Raw genomic sequence first — 21,607 nt, 5'->3', positions numbered from 1 at the left:
GTTTAAAGTGTTTGGATATTATAAATGATAGTGATTTATAAACCTTAAATCTGGTTGTGTCTTCTCTCCCCCTAGGGCTTCTGGTACAGTTTTCACTGCTACTGATGTGGCACTGGGACAAGAGGTAGCTACTTTTTCATACTTCTGGACATTACCATTAGCTTTTCATATGGGAAGAAACTAGATAAAGCTGAGGATAACCAATAGGAATCTCTTTTTAAGTTGAATATATTGTAAGAATTGCTCTATGTAATTTTATGGCGCTTCTCTCCTTAAAGGGAGCAAGGAAGGATTTATGAGTTTAGTGTCATAAATAAGCAGATGTAAAAAAAATTATTTTTCCATTAGAGTGTGGTGTTATAACATCAAGGTCAAGGGTTTGGATCCCCATACTGGCCAGCCGCCAAAAAAAAAAAAATTGTTTTTCCAACTTGGAATGAGAAGAGGATTAATCCTTGGTACTAGACTGACCTTGGGTTGGTTAATTAATTTCAAGATAAATATAAAAATATTTAGGCTCAATGTATTGCAAAGCATCATGCATAGACAGTGTGGAAGTAAAAGTACTACCTATGAGTAAGTTATATTCTCTTTGTGCAATATATGTACATTAAATTAAATTATTGATTGATGTTTATAATTTTCTAAGAAAATTAGGAAACCTGTTTATTTTTTTCTCTGAATTCTGTTTTTATTATAGGTTGCTATCAAACAGATTAATCTACAGAAACAACCAAAAAAGGAATTGATCATTAATGAGATTCTGGTGATGAAAGAATTGAAGAATCCCAACATAGTTAACTTCTTGGACAGGTAAATAAGAATATTTCTTAAATATTGCAATAAAAATAGGAAATTTTAAGTCTCAAGGTTTGGTGGGGCTAGCCACGTTAGTTAGATTAGAGTAAAATGTCAGTGCTGAGAAGTGAGCTTAAAAGAGGAAGAAGAAAGGTAAAAATGGCACATTACAGTTTCTAAAACTGAAGGTTCCCTTTTACAAGGATATCACTTGGCAAGTGAAAGAAGGCAATTAAATGATGGGCATAGCTGATAGTGCTTATATTTACTGCAAATGATTCAAAGCAGAAACATTAAGGAACTGTTGGCTGATTCATGTCTTGACTGTCAGGTGACTAGCCACATAGTTTTTAAACTTTTATATTAATTTTTATTTCATATGCTGTTATTCATGGGTAAATTGTATATGTCTGTCACAACCTCACTTAGCTTAGGAATTGATGTTAAAAAACAAAAAAAGCAGACTAGATATTATTTATTATTATTATTCGTATATTATTACAACTGTGGTTTTTTTTGTTTTTTTTTTTTAAGGTAATCACATTATATAAATGAAAGAAGACTAGTAGAAAATGAATGAAAATGGTGGACTGGCCAGTTAGCACAGTTGATTGGAATGTTGCCTTGTAACACCAGGGTCAAGGGTTTGGATCCCTGTACAAGCCAGCCGCCAAAAAAGAAAGTGAATGAAAATAATAGTGGTTGTACTGAAGATTATAGCTGGTTTTCTTACGTTCATGTTTAAATTTGTTTAGAATGAGGAAAAAATAATATATTTTGAGACTCTAACCCTAGTTATGGGACCATTTTCATAGAAATAAACTTTTCAGGTATATTTCCCTACTTTTTAAAATAGTATTTCAATTCAGCATACCGTTGTGATTAAGATAGGCTTTGGAATCATGGGCTTCAGATTCTGGTTCTGTCACTTACTAGCTTTGTGACCTTGGGTGAGTTACTTAACCTCTGCAGGACTCCATCTCTTTATCTATAAAACAGGACTAATAATTCTTTCCTTATTGGGTTATTATAATTGGAATAATCTTTGTACACACTCACAACAATTGTGGGCAAACTACAACTTTAAAATGATACAGGATCATAAAGACCCTCAGTATTTTTCTGTGCTATTTCATAGCAGCTTTTCAGTTTTCTTTCTATCTCTCAATCTATTGGCTCTCTAGTTTTATTATTAGGGTGTTTAACACTTGAATATTTCCACATAGAGTGTCATGTGTTTCGAAAAAATTAAAATGTGTGAGTGTATTTTGTATGTTCCATTTTTAGTTACCTGGTGGGAGATGAATTGTTTGTGGTAATGGAGTACCTTGCTGGTGGGTCACTTACTGATGTTGTAACGGAAACCTGCATGGATGAAGCACAGATTGCTGCTGTATGCAGAGAGGTAGGTTTTCTCCCTTTTTGATAGGTTGTGTTAATGTGTAGTTTAGCAGAAGGTGAAAAAAAGGAAAGTTTTTCTGCACAGGTAATTTTTATTGTATGAGATATTTTCACTGTGCATGTTCTCCAAGTTACTTTATTTTATCCTGCAAGGGAGTTATAGCCCTTTGTGTGTAAGATAATTTGGGAATAAAGTAGGGACCTTCAAAGAGTCAAATTCACAGGCAAATTTCATTAAGAGTGATCATGATAGTTAACCATTCAAAAAGGACACTTTCAAGAGTAAAAGGGCATGGCATTAAAAATACATCACTCAGCGGTGGAAACTAGGACCATCTTATGTAAGGAGGATACATGCTCACCTTAAGTATCAGTAAGTTGCTGGCTTTATTGAGCTCACTGAAGGTGAAGAAATGGCTGTTTCTTTGTATTCGTTAAGGAGTTTCTAGATATTCTATTTGCGTAAGCCAGTAAAATTCTGCCAAACTGCCTAAGTCTGAGCCAAAACCAAGCCCTTCTTTCTATATCTAACTGTTTTCTGCAGATCAGGCTTGGGTTAATGGTTTGCTTATTGTCAATGAAACTGTGATACTGCTTTCTTCATATCATAAGAATCATTGTCACAAAGGACAAAATTGTAAAAGTTTATGAGACTGTTTTCTATGATTTGGCTTTCAGTGATTCTACAGTGATACATAGTGAATTATAAACTTCGTTCACGTAAGAATGGTACATATGATTTCTTTTTTCAGCTTTTATTAAGGTGTTAAAAAAAATTCTTTAAAAATTTTAATTCTGAGTTAATTGTGTTCTACCTAAGGAGTAGCATGCCTTTGATTGAAGGAAGGAAATAAGAACTTATTAATAGTTACGAATATAATATCCCTTAACAAAGAATGTGTGGTCTCTTAAAAGCTGATAAAAATAAGAATTTATCTATTTACACTTAATTTGGTGTTTTGTTTTGGTTTGGTTTTTGGTAGCTGGCTGGTATGGGAACCTGAACTTGGAGTTATAACTTGCACTCTAATCAAATTTGTTTTTATGATATATTTTCTTCATAATTGATGTAAAAATTAATTATAGGCGTTTCTCTAATTGCCATTCACTTGGGTTTTCTTCCGTATGCCAGATTTTTAAATTTTGAGAAGTTGTTTATATTTATTTGTACAAGTATTTTTCTGGGGCTTTGTTCTTTTCAAGAATCTGATTAAGGGCTGGCTGGGTAGCTTAGTTGGTTAGAGTGTGGTGCTGATAACACCAAGGTCAAGGGTTCCATCCCTGTACCAGCTAGCTGCCAAAATAAAAAAAGAAAGAAAAAAAAAAAGAAAGAAAGAAGAATCTGATTAAATTCCTGGTAAATGTAACGTGGTAACTCAGTTCATCTGTTTTTTCCTTGAATGAATAGCAGAATATTTTGGATGAGATTTTTAGTTGGTATAAATGACTTACAGACTGTATTTGTTGTTCTACTCTGATGGAAGTAAGAAATAAAAACACAACTAACAAGCTTATAACTTACACTCTCAACTTTTGTTCAAAAACACTAAGGAGGTCAAAGGTTCGGACCCCCCTACTGGCCAGTCACCCAAAAAAAAAAAAAAAAAAAAGATCACTAGGGCAAGCAGATTTTTAAAATCTCATCTCATTTTTGTTATACTTACTTTTTAACTCAATGCTTTCTGAAATGTGGCATAAGAAGAAAGTTGTTCTTTCATCATTGGTGTCCAGGTTGTGGATATAGCTTGATGTAGAAATAGAAGAAATGAAGAAGAAATCTTATGTCACATTGATGAATATCTGAATGAAACCAGACCACCACCCAGAATCTTACCCACTTCTCAGTGGCTCACATTGATCAGACTTCTGAGTATCCCAGATTCATGTGGGAATGATCACAAGTTTGTTCTTCACTGTTGAAATGATTTCTGAAGAGCCTGTCTGTGGTTACTTAGTTCTGTATATCTTTAGACATTTAACTGTGAAAAAACCTACAAATTAGACTCAGCCGTCATTTTATGAATGAGATCTTTGAAGAATGAGTGACAATGTTAGGGTTTTAACTAATCGGTGGCAGAGAAAGGACTAGAAAAGACATTTAATAATATCTCTGGGGAAGATCAGGGGGTGGGAGGGATCTAAGTAATTAAGGCATCTTATTTTCATAACTTTGCATATTAGAGGATGTTTTTTCTTTATAAATGCAAGTATTGGAGCGTCTTTTGCTAGAAGCAGTGCTCAAGCCATAACTACTGTATGTGAACCTCCCTTATACTTTTCAGGAGCTCTTTCATTATTAGGTGTTTTTCTTCTGCTCAGTGTTTACAGGCATTGGAGTTTTTACACGCTAATCAAGTAATCCACAGAGACATCAAAAGTGATAACGTACTTTTGGGGATGGAAGGATCGGTTAAACTCAGTGAGTAACAAATGAACAAATAACATTTGTTATGTATTATAATTTCCTGCCTTATGTTTAATTTAGGAAAGTCTTCTATTAATATTTTTATTATTTAATACTTGGAGGGGGAGGGAATCTTATGGTAAAGAATATGGACTTTTAACTAGACAGCCTGGATTTTAAGTAGCAGATGTGCTACTACTTGCTGAATAATTTTGAGCAAGGTATTTAATCTCTTTGTATCTGTTTTTTCATTTGTTCAATAAGGAAAATAATAGTACCTATCTCAGAGAGTTCTTTGGAAGATTAAAAATGTTAAGTGCTTGGGCCGAGCCCGTGGCGCACTTGGTAGAGTGCTGCGCTGGGAGCGCCGCGGCGCTCCCGCCGCGGGTTCGGATCCTATATAGGACTGACCGGTGCACTCACTGGCTGAGTGCCGGTCACGAAAAAATGACAAAAAAAAAAAAAAAAAAAATGTTAAGTGCTAAGGAATGGTGCCTGGGACTGTTATCATGCTGATGCTGTTACAGAGATAAACTTTAAATTTGTTTCCTCCATCTGCTAGAGTAGTTTTTCCCATCGTGCCTGTTCAGCCTTCTTTGAATTTTGTAGAGCATGGCATCATCAGGGGAGGGCTGTCTGACCCTGATTTCAGAGATGTCAAGTAAAAATATCCCATGGAAACCACTTTCTCTAATTATCTTCTGTATCAGACATGGTAGAGTCATGAAAAAATTCCCAAGCTTCTCTTTCCTCTACTAGCTATAATTTCTCAGTTCCAACTATGCCCTCTGGAGGATTCAGGAAGAACCTCTACTGAAGTTTCTCCAACTCTGCAAAATTCAAGGCATTTCTTGGATCAAGAGACCAAAAACTTTTTCTTCTGTTCTGCTAGAGGGTTTGGCTCCTTTTTCAACATCTCTTTTTTTTAAACCACATCCTCCAAAGGTTCTTCAATCAGATGGTCAGGATATAAGATTGCTAATCTTTAAGTAATATTAGTGGGCACGTGTAAACTGAATTAGATTTTTTGAATAATATTTTATCCTGGCACTGCAATTTACTAGATAAATTGGGTAAATTTACTTGGGTAAATTATGTAAAAATAAGTATGCCTTAGTTTCCCCATTTGTAAAATGGGAATAATCGTAATAATAAATGTACCTGTTTTATAGGGTTATCATGAGGATTAGATATTTTAATTCTTATAAGGTACTTGGAACAGTACCTGACTTCTTAGAAGTACTTGTTTTAGCTATAAATATTATTTCAACTAACAATCACTCTTTCAGGATTCTTCCCTATAGAAATATTGAGCATGTACACCACAATAATTATGAGGATATTCTCTGCAACAGTGTGAAGAAAAACTGAAACTATCTTAAATGTTCAACAATAAGGATATGGTTGAATAAATTATGATATTTTTTGTATTCTTTAATATTTTGTAGTTTTTAAAATGAGGCAGATCAATGTACTAACATGGAACAGTCTCTAAAAGTAAATTAAGTTTTAAAAACAATTTTCAAAATATCCTACTTGGGTAAAACAAACCAAGCAGTTCATAGATATTACTCATATATATGTAAATGCATAACAAAAGGCCTAAAGCTTACAAACCTAAATGTTAACAGTGGTTACATATGGAGTAGAATGGGTTTAACATTGGAAAGGAACAAAAAATTTTAAATTCTAATACAGGTTTTCCCACTAAGTTGACATTGGGTATTAAATTAGGCATCCAGTTATAAAATGAGGTGAGTGAGTTTTTTAATGCTCATGAGGACCTTATTGATTGTTGCAATTAAATGTGTTCTTTTTCTATACTCTTTGCTAAGTTGGGTACTTGGTAATCCTAGCTTCTGTTTATTTTATTCAAAAGTAGTTTCTATTTCCTGCCTTTTGCCTGATTCACTGAATTTAGTTTTGGTGTCCACCTTTGATGACTTTTTCTTTTAGACCTCTTTCAATTTTATTAAATTTTTTAGGATAGAACTAATTATCCAGAATAAAAGATCTGCTGATAATTTGCATTCTCCTTGTGGGAAGTAAAAGTAAAAAGTGAGAGTATATAGCATCATAAAAATATTTTAAACCCATTCTTGTTTACTCTGTTAATGAAATCTTAAAAAATAAGAGGCTGAGGAGTCAAAATGTAATTAAAAGTGAACTCTTTTGATAAAACCATCCATGGAAACCATTAACTCTAGGTGTTTTTTTTGTTTTGTTTTGTTTTGTTTTATAGCTGACTTTGGTTTCTGTGCCCAGATCACCCCTGAGCAGAGCAAACGCAGTACCATGGTTGGAACGCCTTACTGGATGGCACCAGAGGTGGTTACACGGAAAGCTTATGGCCCTAAAGTGGACATATGGTCTCTAGGTATCATGGCTATTGAGATGGTAGAAGGAGAGCCTCCATACCTCAATGAAAATCCCTTGAGGGTAAGACCAATTAAACACCAGGCTTACTGTAAGAAAAATACTTTTCTTTAATAAAACATTTTTTTAGAACTTGCTTGTGCTGGGAATTGAACAAGAATTTAGGATAGAAAGTTGATGAAACCTAGTCTCTGCCTTTTTTCTGCATCTAAAAATAATTTTCTCCTGATTTAAAGAGTTGAACTTGTTAAGTAAAGAGTTTGTAGTTTTTTGGTAGTCAGCTGTACGGTTCTTTTTTTTACATATGAGTAAGAATATACTCACTTTTCTACAGAGTTCACATACACTAGATAAGTGCCTTTTTCTACAGTTAGGTACCCTGGAAATACCAATCATGTTATCAGCTTTGAACCTTGGCCTCTGTACTCCAAGGTATAGAGAAGAAGAAAGCGAGATCATATCTCTGATAAAGCTGTGTAGATGGTAATGTTAAAGCCCATATTCAAACAAAAGAGTGAGAAGCCTGAGATCTAGATGAGGTCAGTAGTAGACTTAATTAAATATTCCAGCAGCTAAGGTGGAGAGTTTGGAGCAAGCACATGCGCTTACACTCTGGTACGTGCGCGCATGTGCGCGCTCTCTCTCTCTCTCTCTCTAAAATCTTTTTTCTTCTCCTCCTCCAAAGTTACTGTATATGGCTGAACATCATTAGTTATTAAGAAAATATAAATCAAAACCACAAGATATTACTTCACACCTATTAGAATGGTTATAAGCAGAAAGACAGACAATAATATTAGAGAGAATGTGGAGAAATAAGAACCCTCATTCTTTGTTGGTGGGAATGTAAAATGTTGCAATGTCTTTGGAAAACAATTTGACAGTTCCTTTAAAAGTTAATATTTAGTTACCATATGACCTAGCAATTCTCTGCTAGGTATATATCCAAGAGAATTAAAAGTATTCATCCACACAATAACTTGCACAGGAATATTCATGGCAGCATTATTCATTGTTCATTCACATGATGAACAATGAAATATTATTTGGCCATAAAAAGGAAGTACCAGTACATGTTACAGCATTGAACCTTGAAAGTATTATGCTAAGTAGAAGAAGCCAGACAACAGATAGTATAGGATTTTGATACTCTTTTTCCTAAACGCTTTTCATCCCATTGCCAGATATTCCAGTTCAAGTTAACAGTTAAATTACTTTTGTAGAGGTGATTAATTTAGAACACTTTTCCAAACATTTTTCTTTTTTTTCTTTTTTTTTTTTTCCTCAAAGACGACTGGTAAGGGGATCTTAACCCTTGACTTGGTGTTGTCAGCACCACGCTCTCCGAAATGAGTGATCCGGCCATCCCTATATAGGGATCCGAACCCTTGGCCTTGGTGTTATCACTCTCCCAAGTGAGCCATGGTCTGGCCCTTTTTCCAAACAATTTTTAAAACCCTCTAATTTTATTAATTTAACTAGTTTTGATTTAGTACCTCCCATATGCCAGGCACTGCCTAAAAGAAATAACAAAAATTACTGCCCTCAGAACTCACGTTTTAGTGGGAGGAGACAATAAACAAAAATAAATAAGAATATATAATATATTAAACAATGTATTCTAAGTGCTAGAATAGGCATGGAGAGGCCCAGGATGTTTGCTTTCAAAAGGTGCTTTGGGGGCCGAGCCCGTGGCGCACTTGGTAGAGTGCTGCGCTGGCAGCGCAGCGACGCTCACGCCGCGGGTTCGGATCCTATATAGGACTGACCGGTGCACTCACTGGCTGAGTGCCGGTCACGAAAAAACGACAAAAAAAAAAAAAAAAGGTGCTTTGGGGAGGGCTTCACTGAGGTGCCATTTGGACATAGGAGGTAAGAGTGTGATACTTACCTTGGGGAAAAGCATTCAAGCTGAAGGAACAGCAAGTGCAAAAGCCCTAAAGCATGAGTGTTTCTGGTGTATTCAAAGATCATTAAGGATTTCAACACAGCATCGAGCAGACGGCAGGAGATAAGGTAGATCAGTGAAGAAACAAGGCCAGAATGTGTAGTTCCTTGTGAGGCCTTTGGAAGGATTATGGCTTTTATTCTAGGTAAAATGGAGAAACCATTAGAGAGTTTTGAGCAGAGGAGTAAAATGGTCTTACTCACATTTTAACAGGATTGCTCTGGGTATCTTGTTGAGAAGAGATTCTTGAGGAAGGCAAAGGCAGAAGCAGGAAGACCAGTTAGGAAGCTGTTCCAGTAATTCAGGCAAAAAATGATGGTAGCTTAGACCAGGATGGTGTCAGTGGAAGTTGTAAAAAGTAGTTGGATTCTGGATGTATTTTGAAGGGAGAGTCTATGCCAGAGAGACAAGAGTTAAGGATGGCTCCAAGAGTTTGGCATAAGAAACTGAAATGATGAAACTGAAGTGTACCTTAACTGAGATGGGGAAGACTGCAGGAAGAGTGGGGAGGTAGGGTGGTATGTGGGAGAACAGTAGGTGACATTTTAGCTGTTTTATTTTGTTTATTTATTTGTTTGTTTATTTGGCTACTGGCCAGTACAGGAAGTGAATTAATGTGTTTTAGACATGTTAAGTTTGAGATGCTTATTAAGACATCCACATGGATATGTTGAATAGGCTGTTAGGTATACAAGTCTGGGATCCAAGCTGGAGATATAAAATTGAGGCTCCTTAGCTATAGAAGTTATTTAAAACTGTGAGTCTGGATGAGATCACCAGGTCAAGTGGGTATAGGCACATGATAGTTCAGATTGCACCCTGAGGCACTCTATAGCTAAGAGTAGATAACCATACCAGCAAAAGAGACTAAGAAGGAATGGCCAGAGAGATAAATGAAACCAAGTAAATGTGTGCCCTGGAATCTACATGCAAAAAGTGAGGAAGAGATCAATTTGTCAGAAACTGCAGTTATGTCCATTAAGGTGAAGACTGAGACTTGGTCATCAAACTTAGCAATGTGGATGTAATTGGTGAAAACTTGAACAGGGACTTCTACTTCCTGTCAAGATTGAGTAAGAGAGACCAGATTAACCCTCCTTGCCTGAAACAACCAAAAAAAACTAGAATACATGAAACGGTGGTTTTCAGAACTCTGAATATCATACAGTGAAGGACAGTGCTGTCCTAAATCGGGAAAGAAATAAGATGAGCCCTATAGTTGCCCCAGCCTAACATCTTGAGAGAGTTTCCAGGCCAGGTACAGGGAGGGATAATGCAGGTGGGGCACAGTGGACTCCTTGAGTTGACAGGATGGAGCTGAGAGTCTGGATAGACCAAGACAGCTGAGGTTCACAGGATAGAGTACAGGAGAGGAGAAAGCTGCACAGAGAGAAGTCTGGAGATCTATGGAGGGTTCTCCTTGGGCATTCTCTCTCTCTTTTTTTTTTTTTTTTTTTAAAAGATGACCGGTAAGGGGATCTTAACCCTTGGCTTGGTGTTGTCAGGACCACGCTCAGCCAGTGAATGAACCGGCCATCCCTATATAGGATCCGAACCTGTGGCCTTGGTGTTATCAGCACCACACTCTCCCGAGTGAGCCATGGGCCGGCCCCCTCCTTGGGCATTCAACAGAGATTGGCATACCTGTGTGAAGAACCTACCAATGGCCGGGGCTATAATCATCTGATAAGATTGAAGAGAGCAGTGAAACCAATGAAATCACCAGTGACAACTCCCGTCAGCAGATCTGGTAGCCCCTGACTCCACATTCCTGAGCTCAATCCAGAAAAACACCTTAGCTCTCAGGAAGGTCAAGCATATGGGCATAGGTTAGCAAAAGGGTACTTCCAATGCTCAAATGCCAGGAAAGATACCTGGAGGAGGAGGAGAATTCTGCTCAGAAGATGCCATGAATCTAAGGTTGACATGTATGAGAGCCTGTACCTGAATGTGAAGGGGAGCGTGTTCAAAAACAAGTGTATTATAGAACATCATCAAGCTGAAGGCAGACAAGACCCGCAAGAAGCTCCGGTCTAAGACCAGAGAAGCACGCAAGCGCTGTCTAGAGTACCTACAAACCAAAGAGGAGGAAATCATGAGACTGTACATGGAGGAAGAGACCAATAAATAAAGCGCTCTCTTTCTCATCTGTACGTAGTGGCCTTGGTGATTACTTCGATCAGTCATTCAAATAAAACAAGATTTTATCTGCCTAGGGAAAAAAGGAGGGCTTTTTGTTTTTTTTTTTTTAAAGAATATTTGTAGGAGTACAGAAATAGCCAGGACCAACAAGCACTCAGGCATCTAGTCAAAGTTTACCAGATAGGCAAAGAAAAATGCCCCATAATGAGGAGAAAAATCAACCAATTGAAGCTGATCCAGAACTGACACAGATAAAAGAATTAGCACACAAGGTCATTAAAATAATTTTATAACTGCCCAGGTGTTAAAGAAATTAGAGACATATGGAAGCTTTTGGGGGGGGCTTTGGGGTTTTTTTTTTTTGGCAGCTGACGGGTAAGGATCCAACCCGGACCTTGGTGTTATCAGCACAATGCTCTAATCAACTGAGCTAACCAGCTAGCCCCCTGGAAAGTATATTTTTTAAAAGACCCAAATTAAACTTACAGATGGAAACTGTAATGATTGAGATTGGGTTAATAGCAGATTATACATTGCAGAAATAGAACCTATCCAAATTGAAACTTAAGGACAGAAGTAAGGTTTTTTCCTTTCTTTTTTTTTTTTTTTTTTTTTTTTTTTTTGTGGCTGGCTGGTACAGGTATCCAACCCTGGTGCCTCGCTCTAACCAACTGAGCTAATTGGCCAGCCCTATGAGATTTTTTTTCCTTATATCAATATCTTTGTTTTGTTTTGTTTTTGTTTTTTATGGCAGCTGGCCTATAGGGGATTCGAACCCTTGACCTTGGTGTTAAAAAGCTGCGCTCTAACCAACTGAGCTAACTGGCCAGCTTGATATAAATATCTTTAAAAGATAAAATTTTAAATAAAAATAACGACAGTGGAGGCAGGAGATTATATGCATAACTAAAATGACAACAAAGCGAAAGGGCCAACGGGGAGAACTGTAAGATTCTTGTACTCTGTGTGACATGGTATGTCTCTTGAAAGGTTGTGATAATTGAAAGATGCATGCTATAAACCAAAAGATGCATGCTATAAACCCTTAAGCAAATACTAATATAACGAAAGTGTTATACCTGATATCAAAGGAGATAAAATGCAATCATAAAAACATACTGAGGTAAAGAAAAAAGGCCAGGGTTTGTATCCCCATACTGGCCAGCTTCCAAAAAAAGAGAAAAAAGGCCATCTACAGTGTATACATAAATCAGAACATAACATTATACCCCCTTAATATATACAATTATTTTTTGTCAATTATTTTTTATTTATTTATTTTTTTTTTTTTTTAAAAAGATGACCGGTAAGGGGATCTTAACCCTTGACTTGGTGTTGTGAGCACCACGCTCAGCCAGTGAGCGAACCGGCCATCCGTATATGGGATCCGAACCCGGGGCCTTGGTGTTCTCAGCACCACACTCTCCCGAGTGAGCCACGGGCCGGCCCATTTTTTGTCAATTAAAAGTAAAAATTTAAATTAGAAGAAAGGCCACATTGATGGGAGTATATCAAACGAGGCACAAGGGCCAACTGAAAGAGCTTCTAAGGCCAAAGCTGGAACAGTTTGAACAAAATAAATAGTGTAGGTTATAACTTAAAGTATAAAATAGATATAAGTTCATACTGATATAAATAACTGATCGAATAAATAAATGGGGGAGAAGAGACAAATCTGTCATGCAGAACAATTCCAAATAATTTACGTAGATATCCAGCTGCCAAAAAAAATACTGGCCAGCTGCAAAAAAAAAAAAAAAAAAAAAAATGTAGCTACTCCACGTTAAAGGACTTAGAACATAACTCCCCACTCCTTATGTCTGGGCTGCACATAGTAACTTCTTTTAAAGAGCACAGTATGTAAGGGGTAAGCACAGTTTGTAAGGGGTGAAGGGGAGACTTTTCAGTGGAGAAACCTGACCAGCATTACCTCAGCCAAGTCAGCACAGACAGTCCTAAATCATGTTGATAGTATGTACTTTTGGTATTATGCAATGAAAATGGCATTCTTAACTCTGATATTTATTCCCAGAACCCATAACTTCAGTCTAATCAAGAAAAAAACATCACACAAATTCCTATAGAGGGGCATCCTACGGTATAATTTAACACCTGACTAGTACTCCTCAAAACTGTCAAGTTTATCAAACAAGGAGAAATTGTCACAGCCGAGAGGAGTCTAAGGAAACAAGACAACTAAATATAATGTGGTATGCTGGAAGAGAAAAAGGAAAGTAGGAGGGTGAATGTAATAGGGAAGTCTAGTATGATTGCTGGTATCACTAAGGGCCATATGAGTTTAGTGGATATGAATTTTTAAGTGATGCCAGTCGGCATGGACATGTTTTTCTCCTGCCATACTTAGCTACGTAGGTGGAGTTTTCACCACATTTAGCCAAGTGATTGGTGTGAAGTGAGAAAGGGTCAAGGAACTGATTATGTGGAAGGAATGGTGTCCTTAACACGATCAATAAGATTTAGGTCCCAGTGGAGTCATAGGATTGCTGGTGTTGGGGTGCTGGGGTGAAAAAGGTAGGAGGTAGAGTGCAGCAGATTAAAGAGTTGGAGTTTTGGTACTGATAAGGTATAGGGTATAACCATTGATGTGTGTGGCTGAGGTGGGCTAAAGGACAAGAGCATCAGAAGTCAAGGAACTGTAGCAAGCATCCATGTAGGTAGCTATTGAAATTGCCACAAATTAGAGATAACAGTGTGCAAGGAGCTATTATCTTGAAGGAGTAATGGTGAGTGACCTGGAGTTTGGTAGATGTTCGGAACAAGGTATGGTAGGTATGCCTTTGAAGGCCCAGAAATTACAGAGGAGGAGGGACATAGAGATCTCAAGGAGCAATGAGGAGCCAAAAGAGCACTTACTCCATCTCCAGGCCCAGAGTTGAGAGAGAGAAAAAAGCCACCACTAGAGAGCACTGCAAGAAAATGTAATGAAAGTAAGGAGAACGTGCAGAGCCACGTGGGCATTAGAATGAAGAGACTGGGGGAATAATAGAGAGAAATGAAGGTGAAGAGTATAGATTTATCCCAAAGTAGAGAGAAGGTTGTGAGTATTGTGAGTTGGTGGTGGTGGTCGTACTTAACGTTATGGCCTTCCCTCTTAATACCTTTTTTTTTTTTTTTTTTTTTTTTTTGTCGTTTTTTCGTGACCGGCACTCAGCCGGTGAGCGCACCGGTCAGTCCTATATAGGATCCGAACCCACGGCGGGAGCGTCACCACGCTGCCAGCGCAGCACTCTACCAAGTGCGCCACGGGCTCGGCCCCCTCTTAATACCTTCTGATGGAGGTGTGGAGGCTCAGAAAAATCTTATGATCTTAACTTGAAATTAATTACTTTCTCAGAGATGATTTCTTAGAATGGATTTTTTAAATGAAAAATTGGGGGAAGTGTCACAGAACTTGAAAAAGAGAGAGAGAAGCTATCTTAGGTGACAAGGAAATGGACATACTCATACACTGATGGTTTGAGTGTAAATTGGTGCCTTTTTTTTTTATGGCATTTTGGCGATACAGCAGAAACTTTCAATAATTCAGGAGAAAATCTAGATGACCTTGGGTGTGGCAGTGTTTTTTAGATGCAACACCAAAAGCACAGTCCATAAAAGGATAAATTGGACTTTACTAAAATTAGAATCTGGACTGGTCAGTTAACTCAGTTGGTTAGAGCATGGCATTATAACACCAAGGTCAAGGGTTCAGATCCCCATACCGGTCAGCCACCCCCCCCCCAAAAAAAATCTTCTATTTCATGAAAGACATTTAAGAGAATGAGAGGACAAGTCACAGACTACAAGAAAATATTTGCAAAACACTTAGCTCATAAGGTACTTAGATCCGAGATATGAAAAGAAGGGCCGGCCCATGGCTCACTTGGGGGAGAGTGTGGTGCTGATAACACCAAGGCCATGGGTTCGGATCCCATATATGGATGGCCAGTTAGTTCACTTGGGAAAGCATGGTGCTGACAACACCTAGTTAAGGGTTAAGATCCCCTTACTGGTCATCTTTTGGAAAAAAATAAACAAAACAAAACATAAAAAGAGCTCTTAAAGCACAACAGTAAGAAAACAAACAACCCAGTTAAAAAATGGGCAAAAGATCTGAACAGACAGCTCACCAGAGAAGATAGACAGATGGCAAATAAGCATATGAAAAGATCTCAATAATAAGTAATTAGGGAATTGCTAAACTAAAACAACAATGAGATACCATTATATACCTTTTAGAATGGCTAATGTTGAAAAAACTGACAATGCTAAATGTGAGGTGAGGATATGGAGCAACAAGAATTCTCATTCATTACTGGTGGGAATGCACCACTCTGGAAGACAATTTGGCAGTTTCCTACAAAACTAAACTTAATCTTACCATATGACCCAGCAGACGTGCTGCTAGGTATTTATTCAAATGAGTTGAAAACTTATGTCCACAGAGAAACCAATATACAACTTGCAAAAAACTATAGAAGCAATCAAGATGTCCTTCAAAAAGTGAATTATAGACTATAGTACATCCATATAATGTTATTTATCAAAAAAAAAAATGAACTATTAAACCACAAAAAGACATGGAAAAACTTTAAATTCATGTTGCTTAGTGAAAGTCTAAAAAGGCTACATGGGCTGGCCAGTTAGTTCACTTGGTTAGACTGTAGTGTTACACCAAGGTGAAGGGTTTTGATCCCTGTACTGGCCAGCTGCAAGATAAAATAATATAATTTTGTAGAACTAATCAGTTATTAGTAAGGATGAGTCTGAGATAACTTTTAACAAATCTGCTGTTTTGAAATGTGATATGTGTGACTTGAAAAAAGCTTGAGAACAGTAAACAGGACATTATATGTCAGTGGTGAGATTGTGGTCATTTTTCTTTATACCTTTATGTATTTTAGTTGGGTTTTTTAAAAGCAATATATACTGTATTTATAATCCAACAACAACAAAAAAAGATGAAGCTGATTTTTGAAAAAGAACTTAGGGAAATGTAACATCTAAAAATAAAGGGAAAATATCAAATCTAAATGGGTAGAGGGGCTGGCCAGTTAGCTTACTTGGGAGAGCGTGGTGATGATAACACCAAGGTCAAGAGTTCAGATCTGCGTACCAGCCAGCCACTCAAAAATAAATAAATAAATAAAAATAAATGGGTAGAGATCATAACAACATCACTTTAGTATTTATAGTGATTGTCTTTAAAGAAGTAAGACGTCCATAAACTTTACAAAGTGCTCTATCACTTTGTTGAGCTACCTTAGGTATATCAAGATGTTCTTCTGTTTTTAGGCTTTGTACCTGATAGCAACTAATGGAACTCCAGAACTTCAGAATCCAGAGAAACTTTCCCCAATATTTCGGGATTTCTTAAATCGATGTTTGGAAATGGATGTGGAGAAAAGAGGTTCAGCCAAAGAATTGTTACAGGTAAATTTGGAAATGATGCCATTTTTGGAAAAAGTTTACTCTTTAACTAACCAGCAGGAAGTTTTCATAGGGTTAATATTTATATTTCACTATCAGTTACCAGCAGTATGATAGCTGTTGCATTTTAGGGTTTTATCTGCTGGGAATAAAATTCTGATAGTACCATTATAAATTTCTGCATATTATCAATTCTTAGACCTGTTTGTGGCTTTCATGGGTGTATCTGTGAGTCCTTTAACTGTAGATTTTATGATGTTAGAATAAACTTAAGACTAGCCAGTTAGCTCACTTGGTTAGAGTGCAGTATTATAACATCAAGATCAAGGGTTTGGATCCCCATACCAGCCAGCTGCCAAAGGAAAAAGAGAATAAAACAACTCTGCTTTTAACTGTAAAAGTGATGTATTGATTATGTTGTTTTATATAGGTATTGAAATATGTGTTTGGTTTATTAAATAAATTTTAATTTATAATGTAGTTTGGGGGGCTTAATAGAAAGAAAATATTCTGTTTCTAAATTGATGAATACTATTTATACATTTATTTTCCTATTCTTTCTGGCAGCATCCCTTCCTGAAACTGGCCAAACCATTATCTAGCTTGACACCATTGATCATGGCAGCTAAAGAAGCAATGAAGAGTAATCGTTAACATCATTACCATGGCCTCATATGTTTTCCATTTTCTAAAAGAAGTTTTTAATATATGAAAATTATTACTCTTTTTGGGGTTTAGAGAGATGGTCTGCATAACATGGAAGAAAAAAGCAAACTACTGTTCTTTGAAGACAACCAAGAGTAAATGGCAAAAAGAATTATGACTTTCAAATATGAACCCCTTCTTTAGGGTCCAAGAGGGATTGTGGACTGAATCACTAGCCTTATGTCTTTCAGCAGACAGCCTGTCAGGGCCATTTATCATGCTTGAGATTTGCATTTTTTTTTTTTTTTGCCGACTTTATTGTAATAGATCCCATTCATTGTCCCTTTTGGGGTACTTTTCAATACTTGAGTGGCAGATTGGAGTTTTTCAGAATATATGTTTCATCTACTAGTCTTCTTTTCTCTCCTTCATAGCTCTCCTATTCCTTGACTTCTTTTGAGTCACTTTGAGAAATTTTTCTCATGCCTAAATTCAAGGCTAGAATGTGATAGAAATTTTGTAGCTCCTTATATTGGCAAAGGAGTTCCATATGGTTTAACTTTGTACAGAGGTGAGGACCAGCTAATGCTTCAGTTCAGAATTTGAACTGAAGGAAAGGAAGAAAAGTATGTGATTTTTACCTTTTTAACAAATGTGAAAGAGTCAATTTTAGAAATTTCATGGTAGCAAGTTTGGCATTTGTTACATGTATAGAGGACTAATAATCTATATTTATAACTAAATCATTGAGACAGAGAAAGAATCCCATTGACTCTACATTCTTACAATTTTGTCTTTCTTTCTGCCTGTTTCCTCTTCAGATTTGGTTTCAGGAACCGAAGTGATTTGTTCTTGTTCCACCTTGGGCTTTATGACTCTGGTTAATGCCACTACCTTCTCCTCTCCCCTTTTCCCCCTCCATTTTGGAAATAAATTTCTGTATATGTTGCAATTAGGTTTAGGTTTGGTTTTTTGTTTTGCTTTTTAATTGACTCTCTTACCTCACACATAACACCACCACCACTGCCCACCCCCCAGCAAATAATTTAACCATTGAATTGCCAGAATTTAAAAGTTAACTTTTATTTCCATTTAAAGGAGAAAAATATTTGGAGCTAGCAGAGACAAAGTGAGAGACATGAACCTTGCTGAGCTCTAAAATAGAGATGCAGCTTGTAACATCATGTTACATTGTTTCCAACCCATTAAAACCCAATGTTTTACTGTCTATGAGAACTCAAATGACAAAGTACTTCTTGATGAATTTATGGATCATTTGAGATGTTGAATTACTTTAGTGGTTTTTTTAAAAATAAGTAGAGAATTTTCATGTAAACAACTGGAGGAAGGAAGAAAAATAAAATGTGTTTGTTGATAGCAATACTTTTTTAATTTTAAAGATTAAAAAAAGGTCTGTGACCTGTAGCATTAATTGTTAGAGTATCCTTTCTTCTCCCCTTTCCTTCTCTTTTCTGTCTTCTACTTCTCTCCTTATTATTTTGTAGTTTTACTTTTGGAGGAAGTATTGTTGCTTCTGACATGTCTGGAACCACATAAAAGAGAAAAACCTGTGGTTTGGTTTTGGCATTTTGTTCCCACCATTTCCTCCCAATTAACATCACATCTGCTTGCCATCCTGCAGTAGTACAAATCATGAATAAAAATAATTTTGCTGTTTGGGAATACATTGGGGAAACTAGCAGGGTTTTATTTCCTATTATTTTCATTATATCTGTGTTAAGATACAGGTATAAGGATAGAAATGGCTGTTTTTTATTGATAACATAGGAAGGTTTTTTATAAAAATTAGTAAAATAATTAATGAAACATATCTAGAGCACTTAATGTTCTCTGTTTTCAATATGATTCTTGATTTCATTTTTCTCTGGACTATACTGGCATTCTACATCTATTACTAAATTACGGAAACAAGCTGGTTTATTTCTGATGGAAAGCTACAGTGCCTCTTAAGTTCCAGATTTGAACATTCTTGTAAACAGTTGTCTGGATGGATTATAAAGAAGATGCTACCAATGAAATAGAAAACCAACTACATGATAAGACTATGATCATCATGACCACTCGAGAAGGCACTCCATCCTGTCATAAAGATCTTATTCATTGAATACGTGCCAACATCCCATTTTATGCTTGTTGACTCAGCAAAAGGCTTTTCAGTTAATAGAAGCAGTTTGAGATTTATATTTACTTCTTTGATGATTACCCGCATGTCCATTGCTGGCAACGGACTTTGTCGTTAAAACCTGACTCTTAGGTTAAGTGAACTACACTGTGGATTATTCTTTACTTGCCTGGATAAACTAACCTGTAATAGAAATATACTTTGGTTAATTCTGAAATGTGTCATTTTTAAACAAAATAATCTTGAAAGCAATGCAGAATTGTGATTTATTAGTTAATTTTAAATTAAAATGTTCAGATCTTGTGGAAAGAACAATTATATCTTAATCAAGATTCATGGGTTTTTAATAATTGCTTTTTGTAGTCACCCTTTTTGTTATCACTCTAGAATGAGGGCTGGCCAGTTAGCATACTTGGTAGAATGTGGTGCTAATAACGCCAAGGTCAAAGGTTCCTGATACTGGCCAGCCACCAAAACAAACAAAAAACACAAACAACAACAAAAATAAAGTGAAAATTCCCGTTTAAATCTAAAAGTTACCTTAGTAGTCCTCTTGTGTTTATAGAATAATATTACTATAACATTTATTATATTTTAGACACGTGTGGTCTTAAAATGATCCTCTGTTCCTGTTCCTTTTGCTGGTTTTAGGGACAGTTAAAACTGGGAAGCCATGAAAACACTGAGCATTTTGTCCTATCTAAAATAGTAAACAAGTAGAGTGATGATTGTGCAGCATAAGACACCATGGCTAACACAACTCTGTCTTCATGTGTTGAGTGCCTGGCATGAATTCTCTTCCCTTCAGCATATAAATGTTAAGCTGCTTAAAGTTGACCTAGTAACCACCAGTCCTAAATGAACCTGTGCCTTTAACAAGCAATTTTAAACTACCTATGAGTATTTCTTTGTAGGGTTCGCTTAAATACATGTTTGTTTGTATATACTGTATTTTAGCCAGAATTATTTGATATGATCAAACAATAACTATATTTAGAAAAATAGGTTGTTAAAAGAATCTGCATCAATTTTTCAATCTAATTTTTAAAAAATATACTGAGAATCCATATCCAGTGAAATGTAAAAATTATAGCTAACATCCAGATTAATATTCATTTGGGGGTTTTTGAAGTGGAATTTTATAGTAATATAAAAAGCAGATTGTCTTGTCTCCACTGCTCCCACAATAGGTATTTAAACAGTTAAAATTAATTTTTCCATAGTGTGCGTATATAATATATATCTATACATACACATTTTTTTCTCAACACATTTATTGAACACTCTGGCAAAGATGCTGTGGTAGATGTTGGAGTTACAAGGAAGAATCAAGCACTGGCCTGCCTTTGAAAGAACTGAAGTCTTTCTCATCATTCTAGGATGTTGACAAGACAAGAAGCAGAAAGAAATGTATGATCTGTCAAACAAATTTTCATTCTATATTAAGAAAAACAATTACATTTGGAACTTAACATCTTTGGTTGGAATATGTTGGCTTTTTTTCCCCCTTGTTTTGGTAGATAGAAATAGAATTTAGTGAAATTAGTTTGTCTTTTCTGTCTTGTCTTTGAATTTTATATTGCCTTTTATTTCTAATTTAATCCCGTTCAATAATTTAATTGTTACATTGACATTAACTGCTGTATTGGGTGACTTTGTTCAATAATTTTGTTCTTTCAGGGCTAGAAATAAACTTTTTAATGTCCATTTTTCCCTTTCCTAAACTTCCATTCTTCCTTTTGATAAGAATAACATAAAAAGAGGGCTCAGTTGGTTAGAGTGCAGTGTTATAACACCAAGGTTAAGGGTTTGGATCCCTATACCAGCCAGCCATCAAAAAAAAAAAAAAAAACATAGAAGAATAAATGTTTAAATGTCTCGTATGACTTTTTTCTTTGACATCACAACTATATAGAAATCTAAAAGGCTTTTAGAGAGCATTCTTGTATTTTTTAAGGATAAGTTTTTTTACTCTTTAACATTTCCTTAATGTTTTAAGCCTTTTAATTCTGCCATGGCATCATTTTGAGTACAAAGCTCCAAATTAGTAAGGCTTCTAAACACTTGTGGGTCATAAGTACAATCTGTTTGAACACCTACAATACAACTTGGCTTGAAATTCTTTTTTTTTTTTTTTTTTTTCTTTTTTCTTTTTCGTGACCGGCACTCAGCCAGTGAGTGTACCGGCCATTCCTATATAGGATCCGAACCCGCGGCCGCTGGGAGCGTCGCTGCGCTCCCAGCGCAGCACCCTCCCGAGTGCGCCACAGGCTCGGCCCTTGGCTTGAAATTCTAATGCTCATCTGTTTGGAGTAATAAG

The 21,607-nt window shown here is 36.3% G+C and overlaps 1 protein-coding gene across 2 annotated transcripts in view; it reads left to right on the top strand.

Annotated features, from left to right (window-relative positions):
- PAK2 (p21 (RAC1) activated kinase 2) overlaps positions 1 to 18,096 on the top strand; it is an 80,554-nt gene extending 62,458 nt beyond the window's left edge. For both annotated transcript variants that reach the window (XM_063094588.1, XM_063094578.1), the window contains 7 exons: positions 76 to 124; positions 701 to 813; positions 2,086 to 2,203; positions 4,519 to 4,618; positions 6,846 to 7,042; positions 16,365 to 16,502; positions 17,067 to 18,096. In XM_063094588.1, coding sequence (XP_062950658.1) covers positions 76 to 124; positions 701 to 813; positions 2,086 to 2,203; positions 4,519 to 4,618; positions 6,846 to 7,042; positions 16,365 to 16,502; positions 17,067 to 17,153 — 802 coding nt within the window. In that variant the 3' untranslated portion in view covers positions 17,154 to 18,096. The remainder of the gene's footprint in view (positions 1 to 75; positions 125 to 700; positions 814 to 2,085; positions 2,204 to 4,518; positions 4,619 to 6,845; positions 7,043 to 16,364; positions 16,503 to 17,066) is intronic.
- Positions 18,097 to 21,607: the final 3,511 nt, after the last annotated feature.

This window comes from Cynocephalus volans, chromosome 1 (assembly GCF_027409185.1).
Source record: "Cynocephalus volans isolate mCynVol1 chromosome 1, mCynVol1.pri, whole genome shotgun sequence".
In the NCBI taxonomy this organism is placed as follows: Eukaryota; Metazoa; Chordata; class Mammalia; order Dermoptera; family Cynocephalidae; genus Cynocephalus; species Cynocephalus volans.
The sequence above is the reverse complement of the archived record's forward strand: the minus strand, read 5'-3'. Positions and strand labels throughout refer to the sequence as shown.